This window comes from Xenopus laevis, chromosome 1L (genome assembly GCF_017654675.1).
Source record: "Xenopus laevis strain J_2021 chromosome 1L, Xenopus_laevis_v10.1, whole genome shotgun sequence".
Classification (NCBI taxonomy): domain Eukaryota; kingdom Metazoa; phylum Chordata; class Amphibia; order Anura; family Pipidae; genus Xenopus; species Xenopus laevis.
This window is the reverse complement of record NC_054371.1, coordinates 162,427,808-162,451,452: the sequence shown is the minus strand read 5'-3', so window position 1 is coordinate 162,451,452 and position 23,645 is coordinate 162,427,808. Positions and strand designations below refer to the sequence as shown.

At 37.0% G+C, this 23,645-nt stretch overlaps 1 protein-coding gene across 2 annotated transcripts in view; it reads left to right on the top strand.

Annotated features, from left to right (window-relative positions):
- The window catches only part of mn1.L (meningioma (disrupted in balanced translocation) 1 L homeolog), a 52,142-nt gene extending 28,731 nt beyond the window's left edge, over positions 1-23,411 (top strand). Inside the window, exon 2 of one of the 2 annotated variants that reach the window (XM_018261328.2) lies at positions 22,418-23,411. In XM_018261328.2, the coding sequence (XP_018116817.1) occupies positions 22,418-22,602 (185 nt within the window). In that variant the 3' untranslated portion in view covers positions 22,603-23,411. The remainder of the gene's footprint in view (positions 1-22,417) is intronic. The other variant, XM_018261336.2, reaches the window with a different exon arrangement.
- Positions 23,412-23,645: the final 234 nt, after the last annotated feature.

Below are 23,645 nucleotides of genomic sequence, written 5' to 3'. Positions count from 1 at the left end.
GATTAAATGAAAACCAAAGGTGACATTTATATGGTATTCAAAGATAAAGATTTTTTATTTGCAATACTGGATGCAGTGATTCTAAGGCTAAGTAAGGATACAGCGCAAAACAGTGAATGGAATCTGTTCTGTTTATCTTCCCAAAACTGGTTTTTCCTGTCCCCAATTTATGTAATAGGCTTTAGCATGGAGAACTAACGCTGTGCTGACTATGCAATCTGATTAGCATAACAATGTGAGGATGTTTTTTTAAGCATTTCTTTGTCTTCTTAAAGGAGAAGTAGCTATCTCTGTCCAACACCAACCCAATAAATAGGGTCTCTACTGTAAATACATTCTATATATATATATATATATATATGTGTCATATATCATGTATATATCATTGCTCTTTCCCATAGATCTCATTATTGCTCATAAAACTCTGCTAAGCACAGGGAGAGCTAGTAAAAAATTAATAATGATAAAGAATTAAAATACAAATAATTGTATGTATTTATTTATGTAGGATTTTGAATGCATGTCTGATTAACCTTAGAAATATTATACCAAAAATGCATGCTCATTTTGTTTTTAACTATGTTGGATACATAGTTGTCCAAAAGTACATATGATTTAATTATCTGTCTTTTAATTGTGATGTAAGGCTTAGGGGCAGATTCACAAAGGGTCGAAAATCGAGGGTAAATTAACCCTCGATATTCGACTGGGAATTATAATCCTTCGACTTCGAATATCGAAGTCGAAGGATTTTAGCACAAATAGTGCGATCGAACGATCGAAGGATTATTCCTTCGATCGAACGATAAAATCCTTCGAAACGAACGATTCGAAGGATTTTAATCCAACGATCGAAGGAATATCCTTCGATCAAAAAAACTTAGGAAAGCCTATGGGGACCTTCCCCATAGGCTAACATTGACTTCGGTAGCTTTTAGATGGCGAACTAGGGGGTCGAAGTTTTTTCTTAAAGAGACAGTACTTCGACTATCGAATGGTCGAACGATTTTTAGTTCGAATAGTTCGTTTCGAAGTCGTAGTCGTAGTCGAAGGTCGTAGTAGACCATTCGATGGTCGAAGTAGCCCAAAAAACACTTCGAAATTCAAAGTTTTTTTTACTTCGAATCCTTCACTCGAAGTTAGTGAATCGGCTCCTTAGTCTCTCATTCTTGGATTTGCACCAGTGCTATGTGTATAGCATAAAATGTAAAGGTGTGGGACCTGTTATCCAGAATGCTTGGGACCTGGGGTTTTTTGGAGAAAGGATATTTGCATAATTTGGATCTCCATACCTTAAGTCTACTAAAAAATCATTTGAACATTAAAGAAAGCCAATAGGGTTGTGTTGCTTCCCATAAGGATGAATTATATCTTAGATGGGGATCAAATACAAGGTATTGTTTTATTATTATAGAGAAAAAGGAAATCATTTTTAAAAATTGTAATTAATTGTAAAATTATACCTGTACTACTTTTATATTTATAAAGGCACTGTGACATATATATATATATATAATAAATTCCCTTGAGTGCAACAGCATATTTTGCAATATATTGAGAGAGAGAGAGAGAGAGAGAGAGAGAGAGAGAGAGAGAGAGAGAGAAATTTGTTGCAAAGACCTGCACACCAATGTATTTTCTTCAAAATAGTGATTTTATTTAGTACATTAATCCGACGTTTTGGCCCACATGTAACACATGTACATCATTTTTTTTTTTGATGTACATGTGTTATCCTTGAAAAAGGCCCAAATGTGGGCCGAAACGTCGGATTAATTTACTAAATAAAATCACTCTTTTGAAGAAAATAACATTGGTGTGCGGGTCTTTGCAACAAATCTCTATATGAACTTTTTGACCCTGCACCCACAAAGATTAAGCAAAGTCCGGTCTTCAGAGTGCGGTCGCTTGTCACAGATAATATATATTATACTGTATATACACAGACACACACATACAAACAATACAAGTTCTTTCATAATACTGTCAACGTTGTTTATTAATCAGGTGATGCTAGTATACAAGCCTGTGCTTGCATAGTCAGATGCAAGGGAAAACATTGCTAGCAAATAAATTGCACTTGCATCAGTGTTCTGTTTGTTCTGATTGGTGATTTGACTTGACTGCAGATTTACAGGAAATCTATGTAGAAATGACCATGCAGAATTGTTCCTTTTCCATCAAACAAATAATTATATCATTTTGATTTTGCATTATAATCTAGCAAGTGCTTGGCAATAACGGCCCACATGTAGTTTGTTACAGACTGAAAGATAATAAGGCATTGCAGTAGATCATGCCTTAAATAGTTTAACATGAGATTTCATTATATAAATCTGAATGTTTGTTATATTCTGCTAGTGTAACAAATGAATATGGCCCTGCCTTGCTTTCTGGCTGTGTAAAGGGAGTCCAAACTTCTGTTGCACTTTCTAGGGTTACTGCTTAAACCTGTTACCAGCAGGTTAGGATATAATATTTAGAAAAGGTTATTTTTTAAAATTCTATTGCTAAAGTACTTTTGGTTTGCATTATTTCCCTTGCATTGTTGACCCATACAGCTTAAGGGTAAGGCCACACTGGGCGGTTTGGGGAGATTTGGTCGCCTGGCGACTAATCGCCTCGTCTTTGCGGTGACCAAGCTCCCCAAATGCCTTCCCTCACTCTGCGCCGGCTAAAATGAAAAAACGCTGGCGTTAATCACAGGCGGAGATTTGTTTTCCGAAGTCGCCGGAGTTGCCTCACGAGGAAACTTCGGGTGACTTCGGAAAATGAATCGCCGTGTGTGATTAGCGCCAACGTTTTTTCATTTTAGCCGGCACTGAGTGAGGGCAGGCGTTTGGGGAGATTGGTTGCCGCAAAGTCGAGGCGATTAGTCGCCAGGCGACCAAATCTCCCCAAAACGCCCAGTGTGGCCTTACCCTAACATTTGGGGGCACATTTACTTAGCTCGAGTGAAGGATTAGAATGAAAAATACTTCGAATTTCAAGTTTTTTTTTGGCTACTTCAACCATCGAATTGGCTACTTCGACCTTCGACTACGACTTCAACTTCGAATCGAACGATTCAAACTAAAAAACGTTAGACTATTCGACCATTCGATCGTCGAACTACTGTCTCTTTAAAAAAAACTTCGACCACCTAATTCGCCAACTAAAACCTACCGAGCACCAATGTTAGCCTATGGGGAAGGTCGATCGAAGTAATTTTTGATTGAAGGAAAATCGTTCGATTGATGGATTAAAATCATTTGAATCGTTCCATTCGAAGGATTTAATAATTTTTCGATCGAACGAAATGCGGTAAATCCTTCGACTTCGATATTCGAAGTCGAAGGATTTAACTTTGATGGTCGAATATCAAGGGTTAATTAACCCTCGATATTCGACCAATAGTAAATGTGCCCCTAATAGATCCTAAACCAGAACAGTAATTTTACTATAACAAATGATGTATTTTTTATTTAAGTCTTTATAACAGCATATTATAACATTTGGTTTAGAGCTGTGAAAGAAATAAGCGTATTAGAAGAGTTAACCCATCTATATCACAATACTAGTAAGATATACTGGAGAACTTGGTGTCCTTGGCATTAATTTATGGAGGACCTTTTAAGGATAAATTAAAAGGCAATAAAAGGATTGGAACGAGTGATACTGCAATATATATATTATATATGTGGATATTTGTAATTGTAAATATATCACCCTTTTACTTCCCCTTTTTATTTTGTACCCTTGTTGAAAAACTGAAAATAAAGAAATTTAAAAAAAATAATAGATCCTAAACCAGAACAGTAATTTTACTATAACAAATGATGTATTTTTTATTTAAGTCATTATAACAGCATATTATAACAATTGGCTCATTAACCCTGAAAGATTAAGAACAGCGTGCTTATATAGTGTCATCATTACGAGAATGACTTTATTAACCTGTGTGCTTTTTTCTATAATAGCCAACCCATGTGCCTTATTCAAGAGAGCTTTTGACTCCTAAGTGATTAAAGTTGGTAGTGACGTTGAAATTTCTCATATTTCGCCATATGGCCGCCACCGATGCGGGATAAGCGTCTTTACGACCGAGCTTTGCACAGTCGCCCGATCTTTCCGATTCCCATCCGATTTGTGTTCATCAGGCATGACTGCAGCATGCCGGGTGTGGCGCCGGTTGGGATTGAGGAATACGGACCATTGAACAAAGGGGTACTTTAAGGGTAGGGACACACTGGGCGATTTGGGGAGATTTAGTCGCCTGGCGACTAATCGCAGCGACTTTTCTCCCCGAATGCTTCCCCTCTCTCTGCGCCTGGCTAAAATGAGAAATCGCCTGCGCTAATCACACGCAGCGATTCAGCCTCACGAGGAAACTTCGGGCGACTTCGGAAAATGAATCGCCGCGTGTGATTAGCACAGGCGATTTTTCATTTTAGCCAGGCGCAGAGAGAGGGGAAGCATTCGGGGAAGATTGGTCGTGGAAAGTCGCGGCGATTAGTCGCCAGGCGACTAAATCTCCCCAAATCGCCCAGTGTGTCCCAGCCCTTACAGTACAAGCCACGCTAAGATCACTGTGTCTGTGTATATGTATATTACCGGGGGAAGTGCCTTTTGTCCTGGTGTCTTTTGTTTGCCTAGGGCAGTCTACCTTTCCCCCCCTCTTCTATGGACATGTGTCTGTGTGCTGGTTCCACCAATTGATTCATAGCATAACATGCGCATTGATTGGATATATTGTAAGACCACCTTTTGTCTTAGTGTATAATAAACCACTGGCCATTGTAGAAGGAGGCAGAATACTGGACCCCAGCTAAGAACGACTGCTGTGACGTTATTTCCGGGGGATTGCGCAACATCACCACACGATACATCAAGGTTTCCGGATCGATTGTCCATTAAGGCAAAAGATCATTTAATTCTACCACAACAGTAGTATGACCACATTTTTTACAAAAATAGTCAAGGAACCTTTACTATGACCTTTTTAGTGCTTCTTGTGCATGGATTTTAGCATACAATGTACACAGGCAAAACTTAGCTAAGACTTGCAAGTAGGTTTTCTAGACTGCCCCATATTATATCGGCTGATGCTCTGGAAAGGCATATTGCAAAGCATCATGGTCTGTTCTTGATCTAAGCCAGCATGAAAGTGGAGTTCACTGGAGAATGCAGCCGGCAGTGTTCAGAGTCCCAGCTGACACTTACTCATCTGGCTGAATTGACAAGGGAATGCTCCCAGGCATTTTCAGAGACACCCACCTGGCCCTTGTCTAAAGTTTTGGAGCCCCAGGACAAATGTTTTTTGAAAGGTCAGAGAATATTTTGGTGAAATTTCTAGCAGCTTATTAGCCCTATTAACACATGAATAATATTATTCAACTATCCGTATTATTTATTAAAACAAGCGGTATGAGCATATATGGTTGCTTACAATTTGTGACGCGTGAAATCAGACATGTAAACTGGTCAAGATTTAAGTTAAATTCACTATAGACTAGATTGGTAATTAGTGTTATAAAGGTAGTTACTTACAGATACACATACATATCTATGCATACAATTAAAATGTATTATTTTGACTTCACAAAGGTTATTGCATATCTCAACTCTCTAGAACTTTCTTAGATGGAATGGAGTATTTTACCAGGGGTGGTAAATGTAAGAAATTAACAAGTATATTCACTCAACTTCCAACTTAAGTTCAATACTGAAGTACCTTTAATTTGTACCATGATAGGATAGAATAATATGAAGATTACACAGGGTTTTATAGTCTGTCTGTGTCTCTTTTCTTCAGTTCTTGTATTTATTACTTCCTTTTTTCTAGATCACTTTTGATAAGGAGCATGATAAAAATGTAATTTAAAACAACGTATTTCTTGATATTGGAACAAGTCACAAGTTCATGAACCTTTGCCAAATGTCTGTTATGCTGGCCCAGAAGAAGGCAAGCCAAGGCATTTAGCAAGGTGGCTGCCAATTGTATCGCACAGCCCTTTTTTATCCTTAACCTTTTCTTTTTCTTCCTTAAAGGAGAACTAAAGTTTAACTAAAGAAGTAGTCTAGAAATGTTGAACATTATCTTTTGGGCTTCTGTACCAGCCCAAGGCAACCACAGCCCTTTAGCAGTAAAGATCTGTGTCTCCAAAGATGCCCCAGTAGCTCCCCATCTTCTTTTCTGCTGATTCACTGCACATGCTCTGTGCTGCTGTCACTTACTGAGCTTAGTGACCCACAATATACAGTACACATAGAATAGAAATATCACAGTTTAAGGCCGATTAGATAATTACTACATGGCAGCACAGAGACCAGTGCAACTAGCATATTAACAAACAGTCCTGTAGCATCAGCTTTTATTACAGGCCAAACTCATTTCGTGCTTAATAATTTTCACCGACCCTAATTGGCTACTCAGAGCCCACTGAGCATGTGAGTGAGACACTTTCCAAGATGGTGACCCCCTGTGACAAGTTTGAAGTCCTGGATCATTGCTGCTATTTAAATGATGACACTTTAGACTGGTGTATTATGTTTAGTATATAAAACATGACATTTTTAGCCATATTCATTTTCAGGCCTTAGTTCTCCTTTAAATAATCCAATATAAAAGTAGAACCAATTAATCAGTCATTACTGTTGGTTGAGTTTCATAACTCGGTTGGCCAACAATAAAGTAACCTTTCCTGTGATCATGATGAAACCTATTTCCTAACCCCATTGTAACGAACATACCTGGTGGTCTGGGGGGGGGGACAGGGACGCCTGTCGCCCCCTCAGCGGGGACGCCTGCCTCGACGAGCGGGTCTGTAGGCCGCAGGCGCCGGCATCCTAGGGCGCGCTATGGATTTTCTTAAAGGCGCGAAATTCAAATGCTATTTAAAGGTACAGTTTTACTTTATGCATTGCCCGTGATAGGATTTCGTTCCTGGTGCTTTCTGAGCTTTTGCTATATTCTGAATCTGTTTGATCCCTGTTTTGACCCCTGCCTGGCTATTTTGACTATTCTGAATTCTGGATCTTGACCTTGCCTGCTTACGACTACTCTACTGTTTAACCCTTCGATTGATCACCCGGTTTTGACCCTTTTGCCTGTTTGACGATTCTTGTTATCTGCCTGCCTCGACCCAGCCTGTCTGACGATTCTGTTGCCTGTTCCATTTGTACCGTGACCTTCGACCCAAAAGACTCTGCTACCTGCCGTGCCCCTCTGCTAGCCAGAACATCTTGCTTTGTACCCCTCGTTAAGTCCAGGTGGCACCCAAGTAAGCTGAGGGCTCCTCCCGAAGCCCAACGGTGGTCACACTACTGGTGAAGCCGAGCCGAGACCAGGGTACTTGGCACCTGTTCTGGTATTGGGTGCCGGCTGTGACACCCATGTTCTATCAGAGGAATCTTTGTCTTTAATTTGTACTTCTACTCATGTAATGCATGTGATCCATCCGCTTAATTCCTTTGTTTTACATACACATAGAGATAAAGAATTTAAAAGCTAAAGTGAAAGTAGCCATAAAGTACAGTGTAGAGGTGCATTCACTGTCAGCAGTGGGTTAACCACAATGTCATTTATTAGTATTAAGCCAATAAGTTATGAGACTTATTATAAATTAGCAAACTAGGGTATTGGAGATAATGGCGAAAAGAAAGGTAAATTCCGCACACCAGCTCGTCAGTTGAAAAACATCATCTTTATTCGACCATGTTAAAACACACGCTGCTTGACGCGTTTTGGGCTCAGCTGCCCTTAATCATAATGCTTATGATTAAGGGCAGCTGAGCCCGAAACGCGTCAAGCAGCGTGTGTTTTAACATGGTCGAATAAAGATGATGTTTTTCAACTGACGAGCTGGTGTGCGGAATTTACCTTTCTTTTCGCTTCTGTCTATATATGGCGTGGGACGCCGAAGTTCCTGCACCCGGACTTGTATAACAATTTGCCGGCTTCTGAAAACTACAGAATATGCGGTGAGTCGGAGCGGTTAATATATTTCCCTTATTGGAGATAATGGTCTGGCATGTAATTTCTATTTCATGCTATGATCAGGTTTTAGCTTTTGCAAAATTTTGATTGGTGCTTAACTGCCTTTACAAACAATTGAAGTACAGGTATCGGATCAGTTATCTGGAAACCCGTTATCCAGAAAACTCCGATCTGCGGAATGGTTGTCTCTCACAGACTCCATTTTATCCAAATAATCCAAATTTTTAAAAGTGAGTTCCTTTTTCTCTCTTATAATAAAACAGGACCATGTACTTGATTCAAACGAAGATATAATTAATCCGTATTGGAGGCAAAACCAGCCTATTGGTTTATTTAATGTTTTTTCAATTAGGCAAATCTTAGAGATGGTAGTGCTCTTAGGAAAACCCATAACAGTCCATACTTTTAGTATATATATATATATATATATTTATATTTAATTTATAGTTTCTTACACTTCAGCCTGCTGTGTATGCACACGTGCCCTCACAATTAGGGATGCACCAAATCCACTACTTGGATTTGGCTGAATCCTTCATGAAAGATTCAGCCGAATACCAAATCCTAATTTGCATATGCAAATTAGGGACAGGGAGGGAAAAAAATGTTTTTACTTCTTTGTTTGTGACAAAAAAGTTTTGTGATTTTCCTTGCTGTCCATGGCATATGTTTATTCAAATTAGGATTTAGATTCAGTTCAGACAGGCACGAGGATTCGGCCAAATGTGAATCCTGCTGAATAACACAGAATCCTGAATCTAGTCTTGAATTCGGTGCATCCCTACTCAGGTAGTTACATAATCTTTAAATTTATCAAAAGATTATAATAATGCTTTGGGGCAAATTCTCTAACTGCGTAAATTCGCCAATGACGGCTTAGTAGCCATTGCAACACTTCGCCAGGCGTAAATTCGCTACGACAACGCAAATTCCCTAAAGCGTGAAGGTGCGTCCAGGGCGCTGAACGCTGGCGAATTTTTGCTAGTCTTACTTCGGCAATCAAAGCGAAGATGTGTTAGTGTTGCCTAATTTGCATATGGAAAATGATAAAGTTGAATGGACGTATATGTTGCAGCAAATACATTACATTACACAAGTCCAGGGAACCTTAATAAAGAAAATAGAGTTGTTATAATGCCCTACACATGAGCCCACTGTATAGTTTATGTGCCATATGTTAGAAAATGTAGGGGGGAACCTGGTTACCCAAAAATAAATTTTACGGACCTTTGCGGGCTATCACTTTAAAAAAAGGAAAAGACACCAGCATTTTTTGTGACTTAGAAAAATTTTGCACTAAAAATTGAGGAAGTGCTATGCACTCCATTGCACTTCGCCTGGTCTGAGCTGGTGAAGGCACGTCTGGCGAATGAGGTAACGTTCAGTATAATCTGCATCTTAGTGAATTTGCGTAGTTACGTCCGTTCGCCAGAGCAAAAATTCGCCTGGCGTTAGAGTGTGAAGCAACGCTAGCGTCTATCTCCTTCACTAGCAAAGTGACACCTGCGCACGTTAGGGAATGGGCGAAGTTCTGAAATGACGTCACGCTGGCAAATTTTCGCTAGCGTTAGTCACTTTGCCCTTTAGGGAATCTGCCCCAAGTCTCTTTGCTACTCAACAAATAGACAAGAGGTATCTATACTGACCAGTACATTATTAAGATAAACATAAAGACTGGTATCTAATTGGTTTATTAAAATGTCATTGGCTATTCACAGGTCTTTAGCTAACTAAAGTGTGTTATCAGCCACAGGGCTTTGGTGTTTGGATTAACAGTGTGGCTTTCTGAACCATTAGTTATGGGATATAACAAAAAGGAATTTGTGCACTGGTTTTCTTAACCCGACTGGTCCTTCACGTATCCACAAGCCCAAAGGGGCACGTCTGTCCCAAACGTAGCAAATGTTATAAAATAATCTGTTCAGACTAGTTTGGGAGAGATTGTTTTGTTCCATAGACTTTTCTTCCTCTTTCTCTTGTCTGCTAGTGAGAAGCAGAGTGGAAATGTCAAGGGTCAGACAGAAGGAGGGGTAGCAGGTTAGAGGCAGCTAGGAACCCAGTGTGAGAAATCTGAAACGTGTGGAGCAGCTTAACTGTTTCCTCTCCAGCTGCTTCCCCAGTGGAGCTGAGCTATATATCACTTGCACTGGCTGGATATGTTCTCCAGCATATTTTTTTCTTCTTCTTCTACTGCATAATTTTTCCAGTTGGTTTTACAAGCTAGAAGCCATTTTCCCTTTAACAACAAATATAATCTCGCATTATGGTTCTTTCAAGCTGTTATTAATATTCAAAAGTAATAAAAATGAATGTGATAAAACCAAATGCCTGTGACCTCCGTGCAGTTACCATCGGAATAGCTAAACAGATCATCTTCCAAGAATAGATACTAAGTGATACTAGAAGCATTCTTCACCGCGTGAGGACAGTTGCGAATGGCTTAAATTGGATGAATAATCCATAAAGTATTCAAAAGTAATGTCTGTTTATATTTTACAAGGTTGCTTTCCTGCTCATGGGCCCCCTGTTTGATGTTAAGACGAAAACATTTCATTGTAACTGTTTCCACAGGACTATTTCTAGGGAAAGAAAGGAAGAAATAACAGAGCTAAAGTTAACCCACTGGCTTTGGGAGAGAATCCAGGCTTAGTGACATGAATAGCACATACTACACTAAGTCACAAATGGAGCCCCACGTCCCTTATTTTAGAATCCAGGACCTTTCCACAACCTAAATATGCACACGACATTGTCTATGTAGGTCATCTAGCTAAACTGGATTTCAAGATGCCCCCCTCTAGCATTTTTTTTCTGGCCATTCATGAATCCCAGCAGCCAAGGAAAAGAAAAAACAAAAACCTTTTAACTAGCAATTAATTAGCTTCCATGTGCAATCTAGCATTGCATAACAGTGTAATTAGTTTGTGCTGGGAGGATTCAAATGAGACATTTAAAGGTAATCCACATTAGTAGGATTTATTTACATATCACTTTTCTATAAGGGTAGAACTACACAAGCGATTTTACCTGCAATATCTTTCGTTCCGACTTGCAGAGATGAAACGCAGGCATCACGTTGGATGCGTCGAATCTAAGGTAAGTAATAGGAATGTCGGACTTTGTCGCTGCATGCATACGACACAACTGTCTGATGCGAACGCTGCACGTTGCATCTTTATCGGACAGTTGTGTCGGATGCATGCAGCGATAACGTCCGACATTCCTATTACAATAAAGTAATATACAATATTACTTTAAAAAACAAAAAAAGGAAATAATAATAAACACAGGGACACAAGGCACTGAGCTCAGGCATAATATGTCCAGTGCAGCAACCAATGAGATGCTTTCTTTTAAACAGGCAGGAAATAAATGCTCTAACACTAACGTGTATATGGAAATATAAATTATTATAACATAAGGAATAGTGTACCCCTACTGTACAGTAAACTTTTTATTACAGAATATTTCATGACCATTGAAAGCACTTGAAATCATGGTGCTGACATCCTCATTAAGTAGGGTATACATTGTTTCTTATAATACAATAATATATTATTATTTCTTATAATAAATGTTTCAATGGGTCACTTGACACAAATGACATCACTAACCACTGATTTCAGTTAATGACATCACTAAGCTACGTACAAGGAATTATTTACGGGTTATTTATGGATCTTGTGTATTATAGGTCTATTAACTGTCCAATAGTTTTTGCAGAGAAGATTTTCTTGGTAATGCTTTTTTGTGAATCATATTAAATATTGGCACAGGCAGTGATCTTAGAAGGTTACAAAATGGTGTTGCTGTATAATGCATAGTGCCTGTTTGCCAGCGTCAGGGTGGTGAAGGGTTCTCCCACAGATAAACAGATGGAATACTGCTTGTTGGTGTTCTGGAAGCACATCCATACTGATGTACGTCTGGAGGGAAAACAAGTGGAAGGCATATTGTATGTGTGCTGCAGACCTCCAGATCGCACCTTATGGATCATTGTGATAGAAATACTATGCATGAATACATACTGTTCATGAGAACACTCAGCGGAAAATTATATAAACTCCATGGGAGTCATTTGGATATTTATTAATTACTGCAGATGAAATGATTTTGGTTTCTGTTAAAATCTCACACCAAAAAACTTTACATTTGCACACAGGTTATAAATGTGTTCTTGCATGCACACACACATACATTACATGTATAAATCATTCTTAGCACAGGCTTCTTGGCCCCTGAACATACAAACACACTCATGGAGTAAAAAATTCAAACATAAGCTGAACCCTTTCTTTTTCGCCTGAATATAGAGATCAACTAGAGCGCCTGTCTAGAGGAAATATTCATTGTGCTATATAGCTTACAGCTGTAGAGAAAAAAATGGCTTTAGTTAATGTATGCTGTAGATTTGCATATACATTAAGGGAACAGTTCAGTGTAAAAATAAAAACTGCATAAATAGATAGGCTGTGCGAAATAAAAAATGTTTCTAATATGGTTCGCTGGAGTGACTGAATGTCTAACAGAACAGAACACAACACAACTTCCTGGTTTTCAGCTCTATAACTCTGAAATAGTCAGTTTCTTTAAGGGAGGCCACATGGGACATATCTGTTCAGTGAGTTTGCAATTGATCCTCAGCATTCAGCTCAGATTCAAATGCAACAGATATGACCCATGTGCCCCCCCCCTCAAGTCACTGATTTGTTACTACCTGGTAACCAATCAGTGGAAAGCATGAGAGCTGCAAAGCAGGAAGTAGTGCTCTGTTCTGTTATGTTACACATCCAGTCACTCCAGCCTTTATACATTACATTTTTGGTTAACTATTAGAAACATTTTTTATTTTGCACAGCCTATCTATTTACCTAGTTTTTATTTTTATACTGAACAATTCCTTTTAAGGCATTATTTTTCAAAGTTCGAGTTGATTTTTACCTGAAAAATTTGAGTTTCAAGGATATTTTTTAGTCAAAACTTGAATGTTCTGGTAAAAAACAAAGCTCGACTTGACTCGACTTTTTGGAGATTTATCTTATCCCAAAGCTGGAAATAGCTCAAATCCAGCTAAACCTGTCCAGGTCATGTAGAAGTCAACTGCAAATAACCATTTGATGATGTTTGTAGCCTTCATTATATTTGATTTTTTTTTCAGTGGGTTTCGCTCGAAAACTCTATTAATTCAATTTGAGTTTTTTTTCCACCGCAAACTCAAACAATATGAGTATTGGAGTTTTTCACCCTGACTACACAGATTCTATTTTTTTTTCCTAAAACCTCTAAAACTAGACCTTTGATAAAGAACCCCCTTAGACTCTTGCTTTTGGGAATTATTATATTAATGAACAATACACTATATTGCTTAGAAATAGCTAAACCCTTCTGGACAATATTCTGGTGCACTCATGCATGCGCACATAAGCATTGAGACCAATGCACGCAGCAAATAGTGGTGGATATCGTATCACAGTTGCCTTTCTTCTTCCTGAGTTTCATTCCAGCTGCAAGGAGTTTGTATGTTTTTCCCATGTCTACATGTACTTCGGCTCCCGCTTCAGTGTGGCAAGGAAGGATGTTAATAATAAGCAACCACAGTGTAAACCACGGCACTGTATAAAAAAATTCATAATAATAATAATACAAGAAATTATATGCTTCTTTGGAATTTTTTTCTTGGGAGACTTTTGCATGGAACTATTACACTGTACAATTTGCATTGCTTGGAAAGTTTTACTATGCCAAGTAATTCACGGAAGACTTGTATTACACAACAGCAAAGCCTTTGTTATTATTTATCTAGTAATGGAGCAAGAATACTTGGCTTTTTTTGTATTATAATTAGGCTATGTCATCTGCTCTGCCAGTGCTTTTCTTTGGCCTTGTGCTGCTCTTTGAGATATTTGAGATTTAGGCACAAAGCTGTTTTGCAGCTGTATAAGATGTATGAAAATCTCTTGCATTTGGTACAGATCATTACCCACAAGAGCCTGGATCCATTAGAAATGCAATATAACGTGTGTCAAATGAACTCCTCCTATTAGACTAGCATGGGTTGTAACGTGGGATACCAAAACCACCTGCAAATATACTTCTCCTAGGTAGGCTCCCGTGTTCTCCAGATGCCTTTCATCTGGCAGGTAATTACTTTGAGGCCCCAGAAACCAGGGTGTCTCTAGAGATGTTCTGTAAATGACTTTATATCTGACAGACCGTACAAGAAGACTTATGTGAGATCTTAAACTATTCCGTATAGCAAATGATAAAAGTGGAGATGAATTGTACACCTAATATCAATATGTGGAAACCACTTGGGTTACTTTATTGTCCTGTAACTTCAAATATATTAGAAAAAAAACCAAATGTAATCCTTGATTTTACATTTTCCCTGATTTTATGCCATTTTTTTCTGGGAGGTTCTCCTGTATATATATATACTGTGTGTGTGTGTATATATATATATATATATATATATTATTTTTTTGGACCATGTCTTGATCATACCATAGGTAGTTTGGATTTGCTTCTTATAATCCAATCCCAATTCTTGTAATTATGACTGAAAGACCGATACACCAATGTTTTCCTATATCTGTACCATTTTAATTAGCTAAGAGGGGGCTTTATGGAAGGTTGGACTGAAAAAGTCCTCAAACAACTGGTTTAGACTATGGCAAGGTCTTCAGGTAGTGGTAAAATGTTAAACCATATTAAGTTACCCTAGGCTGATGTAGATTAAGTAGATTAAACAATATATGATAAAGAAAATAAATATTTGAGAGATTATTTTTCCACTTCATAATAATATCCAATAAGAAAGTATATACAAGTAGACATATGACATATGCAAGTGAGATAGACAAACAAACAAACAGACAAACAAACAAACAAACAAACAAACAAACAAAAAAACAAACAAACAGAGTGTTCCTCCTTTTCCTAAATAGCAATATAGACATGTTTAAGATCAAGTAATAACTGAGTCTGCTTTTCCAGCATTCAACGTAATTTGCGGTGTGCCTCTGTAGCATGCTTCTGGTGTTAGCATGATGATGTTTCTTCTGTTTTGCCAACTGGTAAAATTGATTGAACTCCATTTAATTTTAGAAAAGAAAATATGCTTGGTTCTGTATTGCTGGAGTTGTTACTTCTGGAAATGCAAATTACAAGGATGCCTAAAGAGGATTGTGAGCTATTTCACAGTAAAATAAATACGCTGTAAGAGATACTAATACTGTTGCCAGTAGTGAAAATTGTATTTATTCTTCTACTCATGTGGCTCTGAGTTATAAACAGACATTATAAACCAGGTCCTTCTTGTGCATGTCGTGATCTTGCTTTCAAAACACTAACATTTTTTATATGTTGACATTCTAGCCACTTCTGTGTTTTCATGTTCGTTTCATATGCATAGATATAGCAGGGTTTAGACACCATAACACATGTTACATATATTATATGTGTATGTCTGTGTTCATTGGAGATTTGGATCAAAAATATATCTTTTTAACATGGGAAAGAAAGATCTTCAAAAATATATTTTTTAAGTTTTTTTTTTTCATTTGAATCTTAAGATTTTAGATGTACCTTCTTTTGTATGAAAATGGGTAATCTCTAGATAACAGCAAAGTATTGTCCCAAAATGTACACTCAGAATTTACTCAACATTTTGGACATGCTCACTTTACATGGATCTAAATACATAAATCAAACAAACATACCTCCCAACATTTTGGAAAAAAAGAAAGAGGGACAGGAAGATGTGCAGCGCTGGGATTTTTTTGGACGACTCCTGTTTTTGGGGACACACCCCCTTATTACCATGTTCATTTTACAAAATTTGGCAGGTTATGAAAATTTGAACACATTTCTGTGTTTTTTCCTGTGTTATTACAGTTGTGCTAATGAAGGTGAATTTCCCCAAGAGACCGGCTTATTTTAAATAGTTAAAAAATTTTCTTTGCTTATCTTAATTTGTTACAAAAGTAGCGAAGTGCACCTGCCACGTATTCTGGGCTCTCTGCCAAAAGAGTTTTAGAAACTTTGTATCTTAGTTGTTCAGTGCAGGAGATCAAAGAGAAAGTCAGGGCAGTTCAGTAACAATCTGGGACTAACATGTCAAAATCGGGACTGTCCCGCGAAAAATGTTTGGGAGATATGAACAACTATTGCAATTGTAGACACTGTGGCATTGTGTTTATTGACAAGTTCTTAAAAGCAGTTATGGAACTTGTAAACATTACTTATTCTCAGTTGTCATCTATGAGGGAACGTGAAAACAAAGGGCACACATTTGTAGGCTATGGAAAATATCAGTACCTGGAATATCACTGAAGAGTGCAGCTGTGGATGTTTGTTGCACCACAAGGTCTCAAGCTCTCTCCTCTGTTACCAAAATGGGGAGCAATGGAAGCAGAGTCTGGGACCTACCCCATTTGTGATACCTTCTCCTCTGCCAAATAGGCACTCAAGGGCCTATGTCTAGGGTGGTACCTTTATGGGGGCAGCCCTTGGATGACTATATGGTAAATTGTTTTTATTAAAAAAAACCTTTTCCCCTAACGCCAGATATACTTCAATGAAATCCAACGGGAAAGTCGATCTAGGCAGAATACATTGCTGCTCCTCTGTTGATGTCAACATACTATACCTGCTCATTTGTCCCATAATTAGAGGGGTTTAAGTTGGGTGTGAGTTACAACATGGAGAACTTGGGGGGAAGGGGGAATGGACACAGATTGGCAAGCAGTGCATTAGAGCTGGGTGCGGGTCTAAAATCTTCCAACCTGGCCATCCTTAATGTGAAGGACTAAATGCTATACATCTCAAAATTAAGGTTTGTTATTAATCTACTTTGGTATACATGTATATTTGCTCACTATGAATATAATTTTACGAGTATCCGCTTACTAAAATGTTTTTTTTAATTTGCATATATATATATATATAGTAAAATTGGTTGAGTGAAATTTTTTAATTGATATGGCTACAGCGACAAATAATACCACGCCCTTATGGCTAATGGACATTTCTTTTTCACCTTCTATGTACCAACTTTACTTAAAAGAAAACAGTAAAAATCAATTTGTCAATAAAAATGGTAGAATCTGATGCATGTAGACAGAAAGTTATCTGCCCAGACCAATATGTCACACTGTCAGCTTGTAGATTTGTCAAGAAAAAAACAAAAAAACAAACACACACGCGAACACACACCTCTCCTAAGGCAACAGAGATGGTTGAACATATTCTGGACGCAGTTTTCTTTCAGCCTCGGGAAAGTTGGAAATGGCTTTAAATTTACATATACAGACAGAAATGAAGGTTGAGTTGTTTGGCCGTAATACGACTAATTGTTATCAGAGTCTGAGGCTGCTTCAGATATACCATTGGAGATATTTGATCCAAGTGAACTAATGTTACCTTAACAATATCACTAGCAAACAGAGCAGCTCATGGTTGACTGCTTATTGGGGAATGGCTGCTACACTCTGAGCTCATGCTGTGAGAGTGTCCCGGCAGCCAAGGAGCGGTAGCTGACGGTTTGTCAGAGCCTTTGTCAAAGTGTAAGGGACGAGCCCTGAGGCCAATAGCCTTTCTAGGGATCCTCACCTCCTGTTTGTCATTTTAATCTTAAGAGCAGGCAGAAAGAATGGAGCCGATTCTTCAGCAGACCTTTACAAAGCTGCACTTCTTCACAGTCCTCTCCTTTGATTCTGATTTTTTGTGACAAAAACAGTACACAAAGACTTACAAAATGTGTCTCTTTTTTTAGCTTTGTGCATCTTGGTATAATATTAGAATCAATAGAACCAAGAGCCTTGACTCTATCTACCTTACCTAGATTCACTGGAAATTTACTACATAAAGCCTTGTTTGCTATGAATAGAATGTATGTTGAAAAAACGTATGTTTTTGAGACTGCAGATGAATCAGCGAGAAGGAAATAAGCATGTTATTATTGGTTAGCTGAATAACTTGGTCAGTCAGTCCATAACCCTTTCCAATCTACTGAACAAAGATCTTCTTTACACAAAGATGTAGAAATTCGATTAAAATGTATATGCCCCAGTCATGAAGAAGCCTAACTAGATATTTAATTCTAAAATTGATGGTAACTTTGTTTAAAAGACATGTATACATTAGCATCTGATGTATTTCAGTGGCTCTTGAAGCAGTAGTAGATATAATAGGATATAATAGACCTGATCAACAATAGCATCAGCCACAGACCCAACCATTATACTGTATGAATCCTACAGGACTAGATACACCTCTACCTTCACCCATTTGCATGCTTATACTGACTTATAACTTGTCATTCTTATTCTGGCCCATGTCACTTCTGCTTGGATCACTGGAAAAATAAAATGAAATTCCATGTCACTTTAAAAAATGCATTTTTTTTTTAAAAAACATGGAATGACATGCACCAATCATTAAGTATATTTAAATGCTGTTGTTAGGTATTTAGTGTGCTGTAATTAAAGGGGAACTATCGCAAAAATTAGAATTTTATATAAGCTTCATCATACTGAAATAAAAACTTCAATTAAATATTCTGTACCATTTCTGAAATAATCAAGTTCATCTTCGATTTTCCTCTTTCAACATCTGTTTCTCTTCATTCTGTCTTAATTCAGGAGTTGGGTGTCTGATAATTATTGTCAGTTAGATCCAATATATCAAGGGGAGGGGCTCCTTTTGCTTAGAAGATTTACAGCTCACTCTATTAAATCACCAGAAATCAGGTCTCACTACATGCAGGATTTGTTAAATTTTGATTGTACTGGAGTCAGGTATTTGAGTGAGCTCTAATACATCTGACACCCAACTGCTGCATGATGACAAAATGAAGAGAAACAGATGCTCAGAGAGGGATAGTGAAGATAAACTTATTTATTTTAGAAACGATGCAGAATATTTAGTAGATTGTATTTAGAAAGTTATTTCAGTATGATGAAGCTTATATTTCATTTTCATTTTCGAGATATCACCTGTATGTGCTCCACCCATTCTAACTCAGCTCTTAAATGATTCAAGACCAAGCCAGAAATCATTCAGTTTCTTCCCATTTCTATCCTGCTTTCCTGCATTAATATCCCCAGTATCGTTATACAAGCACTAGCAGCTCTAACTGTCTCTTCATTTACTGATTCTGCCTTCAAGACATGTCACTTTAACTCACTGAAATGTTCCCCTTTCTCTATGTGTCTCATGCAGCTTCATGAACTTGGATTCCTATCCTTTCTATTATTGCTTATAGCTCCTTCAGTTTCTTTTAATAATGGCCTCAGTGCCTTTCACCTTGACAGTCTTTCCGTAATGAAGAAGCAACAGGAGATGTTACAAGTAAGATGTAGAAAGGCATGGTCCTTCCTGAATGTGTCCAAGCAGTAAAGGCTGGACTTTTCATAATTATTCAAAATCTCAGAGAAAATTCTCTTGTTGCCTAACCCTAAAACCAGTGTATGTTGCAAAAAAAACCTAAAAAAACAGATGTATTGCTGATTGTTTTTCATGGATGAGAATATCAGTAGAATATCATTTATATCATATATATTTATAAAACATATTCATATTTATAGGTAAAGTACACTATCTTCTGTAATGTCTAGTTATGCTGCAAAACCTTAACCAAGTCTTTATATATTCCTTAAGCTAATATATATATATATATATATATATATATATATATATATATATATATATATATATATATATATATATATATATATATATATATTCCCCCCCCCCCGGAATGCTCTTTGCCATGTTTATGCTATTCTCTAATCACATAAGTTCATCTTGTTAAACAAAATATGGCTGAAATACACTTTCCAAGGTTCCCTCGGAATTGTTATTTCACTGGGTTCACTGGAGCAGAAAAGCAGAAGTACTTACGCTATCTCTCACTGTAAACCTGTTATCTCAGGCTTTCCTTCCCCTTTGCAGCTCCATGCTACATTACATGCCATGCATATTTAAAAGATGCGGTAAAATGAATTTATCACTGCTGCCTCTAAGATAACAAATGTTTGAAACCTATACATGCATTAACTCTTTAGCAGCCCCGAGCAGGGGCCCTGTTCTGCTCAGAGGAAGCTTGCTTTTCTTCCTTGGAATCTCAGTTAAGTGAAAAATGCTAAATTAGCAACGCCGTGGGTTTCTCTAATGAAGGAATTGCAGATGCTGGTTGGCACAGCATAAGTCATAAGTTAAATTGCATCAGAAAGGCAATCTGCACTGGTCTTGAGGCAGGGAAGCAATTGCATCTGTATTATAAAGTTTCTTACAGGCTGCAATGTAATCATGTTATAGTATTTTAATAATGATTAAAGTTACAAATAAAACATTCACGTTTGATATATCTGGTGCAGCTATTGTTTATTTTTTATTGTCTCACAGTTGACTAATGATCTTCATAAGGTTCCAATCCAGTGGTGGCACTATCATTTCTTTTCAGGGTGGGGGAAAGATAAAATGTATGATAATGTCTAATCTTGCACGGGTTTTGAGCATACAATTTAAAAAAAAAATGTTTGTTTACAAAGTTAAGAATTTGTTTTAAAAGAAAAGGAAAACAGACCGCTCCAAAGTCACCCCCTGTGTGTCCTTATTCGTGTAGCTTCATTCTTTAGTTGTAATGATCCGGGTGCTCTGCCATCAGCGTCCCCACTGAAATTATAATTGCTCAAAAGATGAAAAGGCGGCACTCTCGTAAGATAAAAACGTGGTTTTATTCCAACAGGTCACCGACCAACATCACCTGACGCGTTTCTGGAGTAACTCCCTTAATCATAGGCTTATGCCTATGATTAAGGAAGTAAGCCTATGATTAAGGGAGTTACTCACGTCAGGTGATGTTGGTCAGTGACCTGTTGGAATTAAACCACCTTTTTATCTTACATCTTTTCATCTTTCGAGCCATTAAAAATTGGTTTAGTTGCTAAACACATATTCAGTTTTTAACCCTTAATTTATCATTTTGGACACTGAAATTCAAATAGAGGGCACTAGAGCTTGTATTTGAATTTAGAATTTGCAATTGCTTGAGGAGGATTTCTTATAAGAAGAATTACAGATTTATATTAATTTAGCAAGCTCTGAGGTTTTAATTGTGCATGTGCCCTGTTATGGGATTAGGGTGGACAGTGAGGTTATGGAATTTCCTCCTGGGTGATGTTTTGATGGAAGATTCTATTAATGCCTTTAAGAGTAACTTGGATAGCTATGCTGCTGAATCTATATGGAAAACTTCCAAATAAAAATATAGAATTTCTGACTTTCCAAAAATGAATGCTTGCAGACTTTTGAGAAATTGGAAAAAACAAGAAGTCCCTAGTATTATCCAAGTACAAAGAGAGGTTACCAACAATTTAGAATATGAAGAAGCAGTACTGAGGAGTTTAGGGGGGGAGAAAAACAGTTTTGGAAGCTCAAAAACTTTGGATGTCTAAGGTCAATATCTAGTTTATATACAGCTTATATGTATTGTATGAATTGTAATTACCCTGAGAGTCATGCAGATATAATACAGGTTACACTACCCTTACCCTTTATTTTTTTATGTTTATTTTTTTATTTTTTTTTCTGTTTGTTTGTTTGTTTAATTGTGTGTATATTATGTTGGCTAATGTAAGGAGTATGCAATGTTTTGAACCATTAAATACCATATAATGATTGTATTGTTGAAAACTAATAAAAATTGTCAGAATTAAAAAATAATTTGGACCTCCATACCTTAAGGCTACTAAAAAATCATTTAAACATAAAATAAACCCAATGGAATTCTTTGCCTCCAATAAGGATTAATTATATCTTAGTTGGGATCAAGTACAAGCTGCTGTTTTATTATTACAGAGAAAAGGGAAATCATTTTTAAAAATTGTAATTATTTGATTAAAATGAAGCCTATGGGAGATGGCCATCCCGTAATACAGAGATTTCTGGATAATGGATTTCTTACTTGTGTATATATTTGTATACATGTATGTGTGTGTATGTTTATAAAGGCTTTGGATAACTTGGAGCTGTTGAACTTCATGGACCATTCTCTGTTTTTGACCCAAATTAACTATCTATATAACAATGTAACTGTGCAACACAAAATGATATAGAGAATCCTGCAGTCCCTGTCACTGGGAAAGTGAATTATTTAAATCACACCTTTCAATATTTTCAGCATAATTCTTGTGTTATTAGGGTTATGTTGGCCATAGGTGAAAATTGCTGCTATCTGATATTGATGTTCTGTTGTGAAAGGGAAATTTAATTTGTGCCCTAAAAAAGGTAAAGAAGTAAGCAATGGTTAGTGACATTTTGTTTTATAGGGGTTCTCTCTCTAATTCTTGCTAAATTTAGTATATGTATTGTAGCATTGTTCAAGTTGTAAACAAAATACAAATTTTAAATGTGTTGTCATATTTTTTTTTCTAGCCCTTGATCTTCCCCAGAACAAGACCTCAGCAGCGGCACAAAATGGAAGCCATTTACAATGCCTCTCGGTTCATTGCACAGATGACATTGGAGAGCCAAAGGGTAGGACTCCTGTTCCTACGTGGAGATCTCTTCATTCTGACATCTCCAACAGATTTGGGACTTTTGTGGCTGCCCTTACTTGAAAACTGTTCAACAAACAGATATTTTTGATGTCCTTTTACTACAGGGCCACTAATGATAGGTGGACTATTTTGCTTTAGGTTGGTACTTGCTTAGTGGCATACGGATTTCCAAGGCTTAAAGTAAACCTCATATTTTTTAAATTTTTGCCACAGTATGATACCAGTGTTAATTCTTCATCCAACAAGTATTTATGCTTCACTTTCCTCTCTTGTAATTCCCTATTTAAATCTGGCAAAACGACTATCTGGGTTAAAGGAGGGCTTTTTGTATGTCTAAATGGTGTATATTTTCTCTTTCTGCTTTATTTTGTGTTACATGGCTTGTTTTATGAGAAAAAAAAGTTTGATTTCCCCCTGTTGAACTAAATAAGCAAACAAACTGACTTTAAAAAAAAAACAACATTCAGTTCTACAGTTCAGACATTTATACCAAGAGGTTCAAATGTATTAAAGTTGTAATTGTTTTGCACATAACCATACAAATGATGCTGCTGTGTTGTTTGTTAGGTGTCTAAAACATACATTGTCTATCTAAAGAGATTACGGCAATGCTAATATATATATATATATATATATATATATATATATATATATATATATATATAAATATATGATGTATGTGTATGTTAAAATGATTTGACGGAGATCCTTGGTCTTCATTCCTCCAATGAGGTTGAATTAGATAAGAACATTCAGCATCCTGTACTTTTTGTTCAGCAATGGTCTGAAAGATCCATGCATAATTGAATACATTTCTTCATAAATGTCATGGGGGTAAAGATTGTCAATAAAATATATAATTACGTTTATTTGCTTATGGTGCTTATCATTTCCAGGTTGCAGCCATAGTCATTGAATGCAGTTATTTTTGGATACTTTGAACATTTAAATGTCCGAGATCTAACAACAATTCCCAATAGTTTAGTAGTTTTTTGTTTATAATCAAAAATGTACTTTATAGTTTTACTTTTTTTAATATTAGGATATCCCTGACCACTGGTTTACATAATATGCATATTAAAGTCTAATGCTATGCACATATT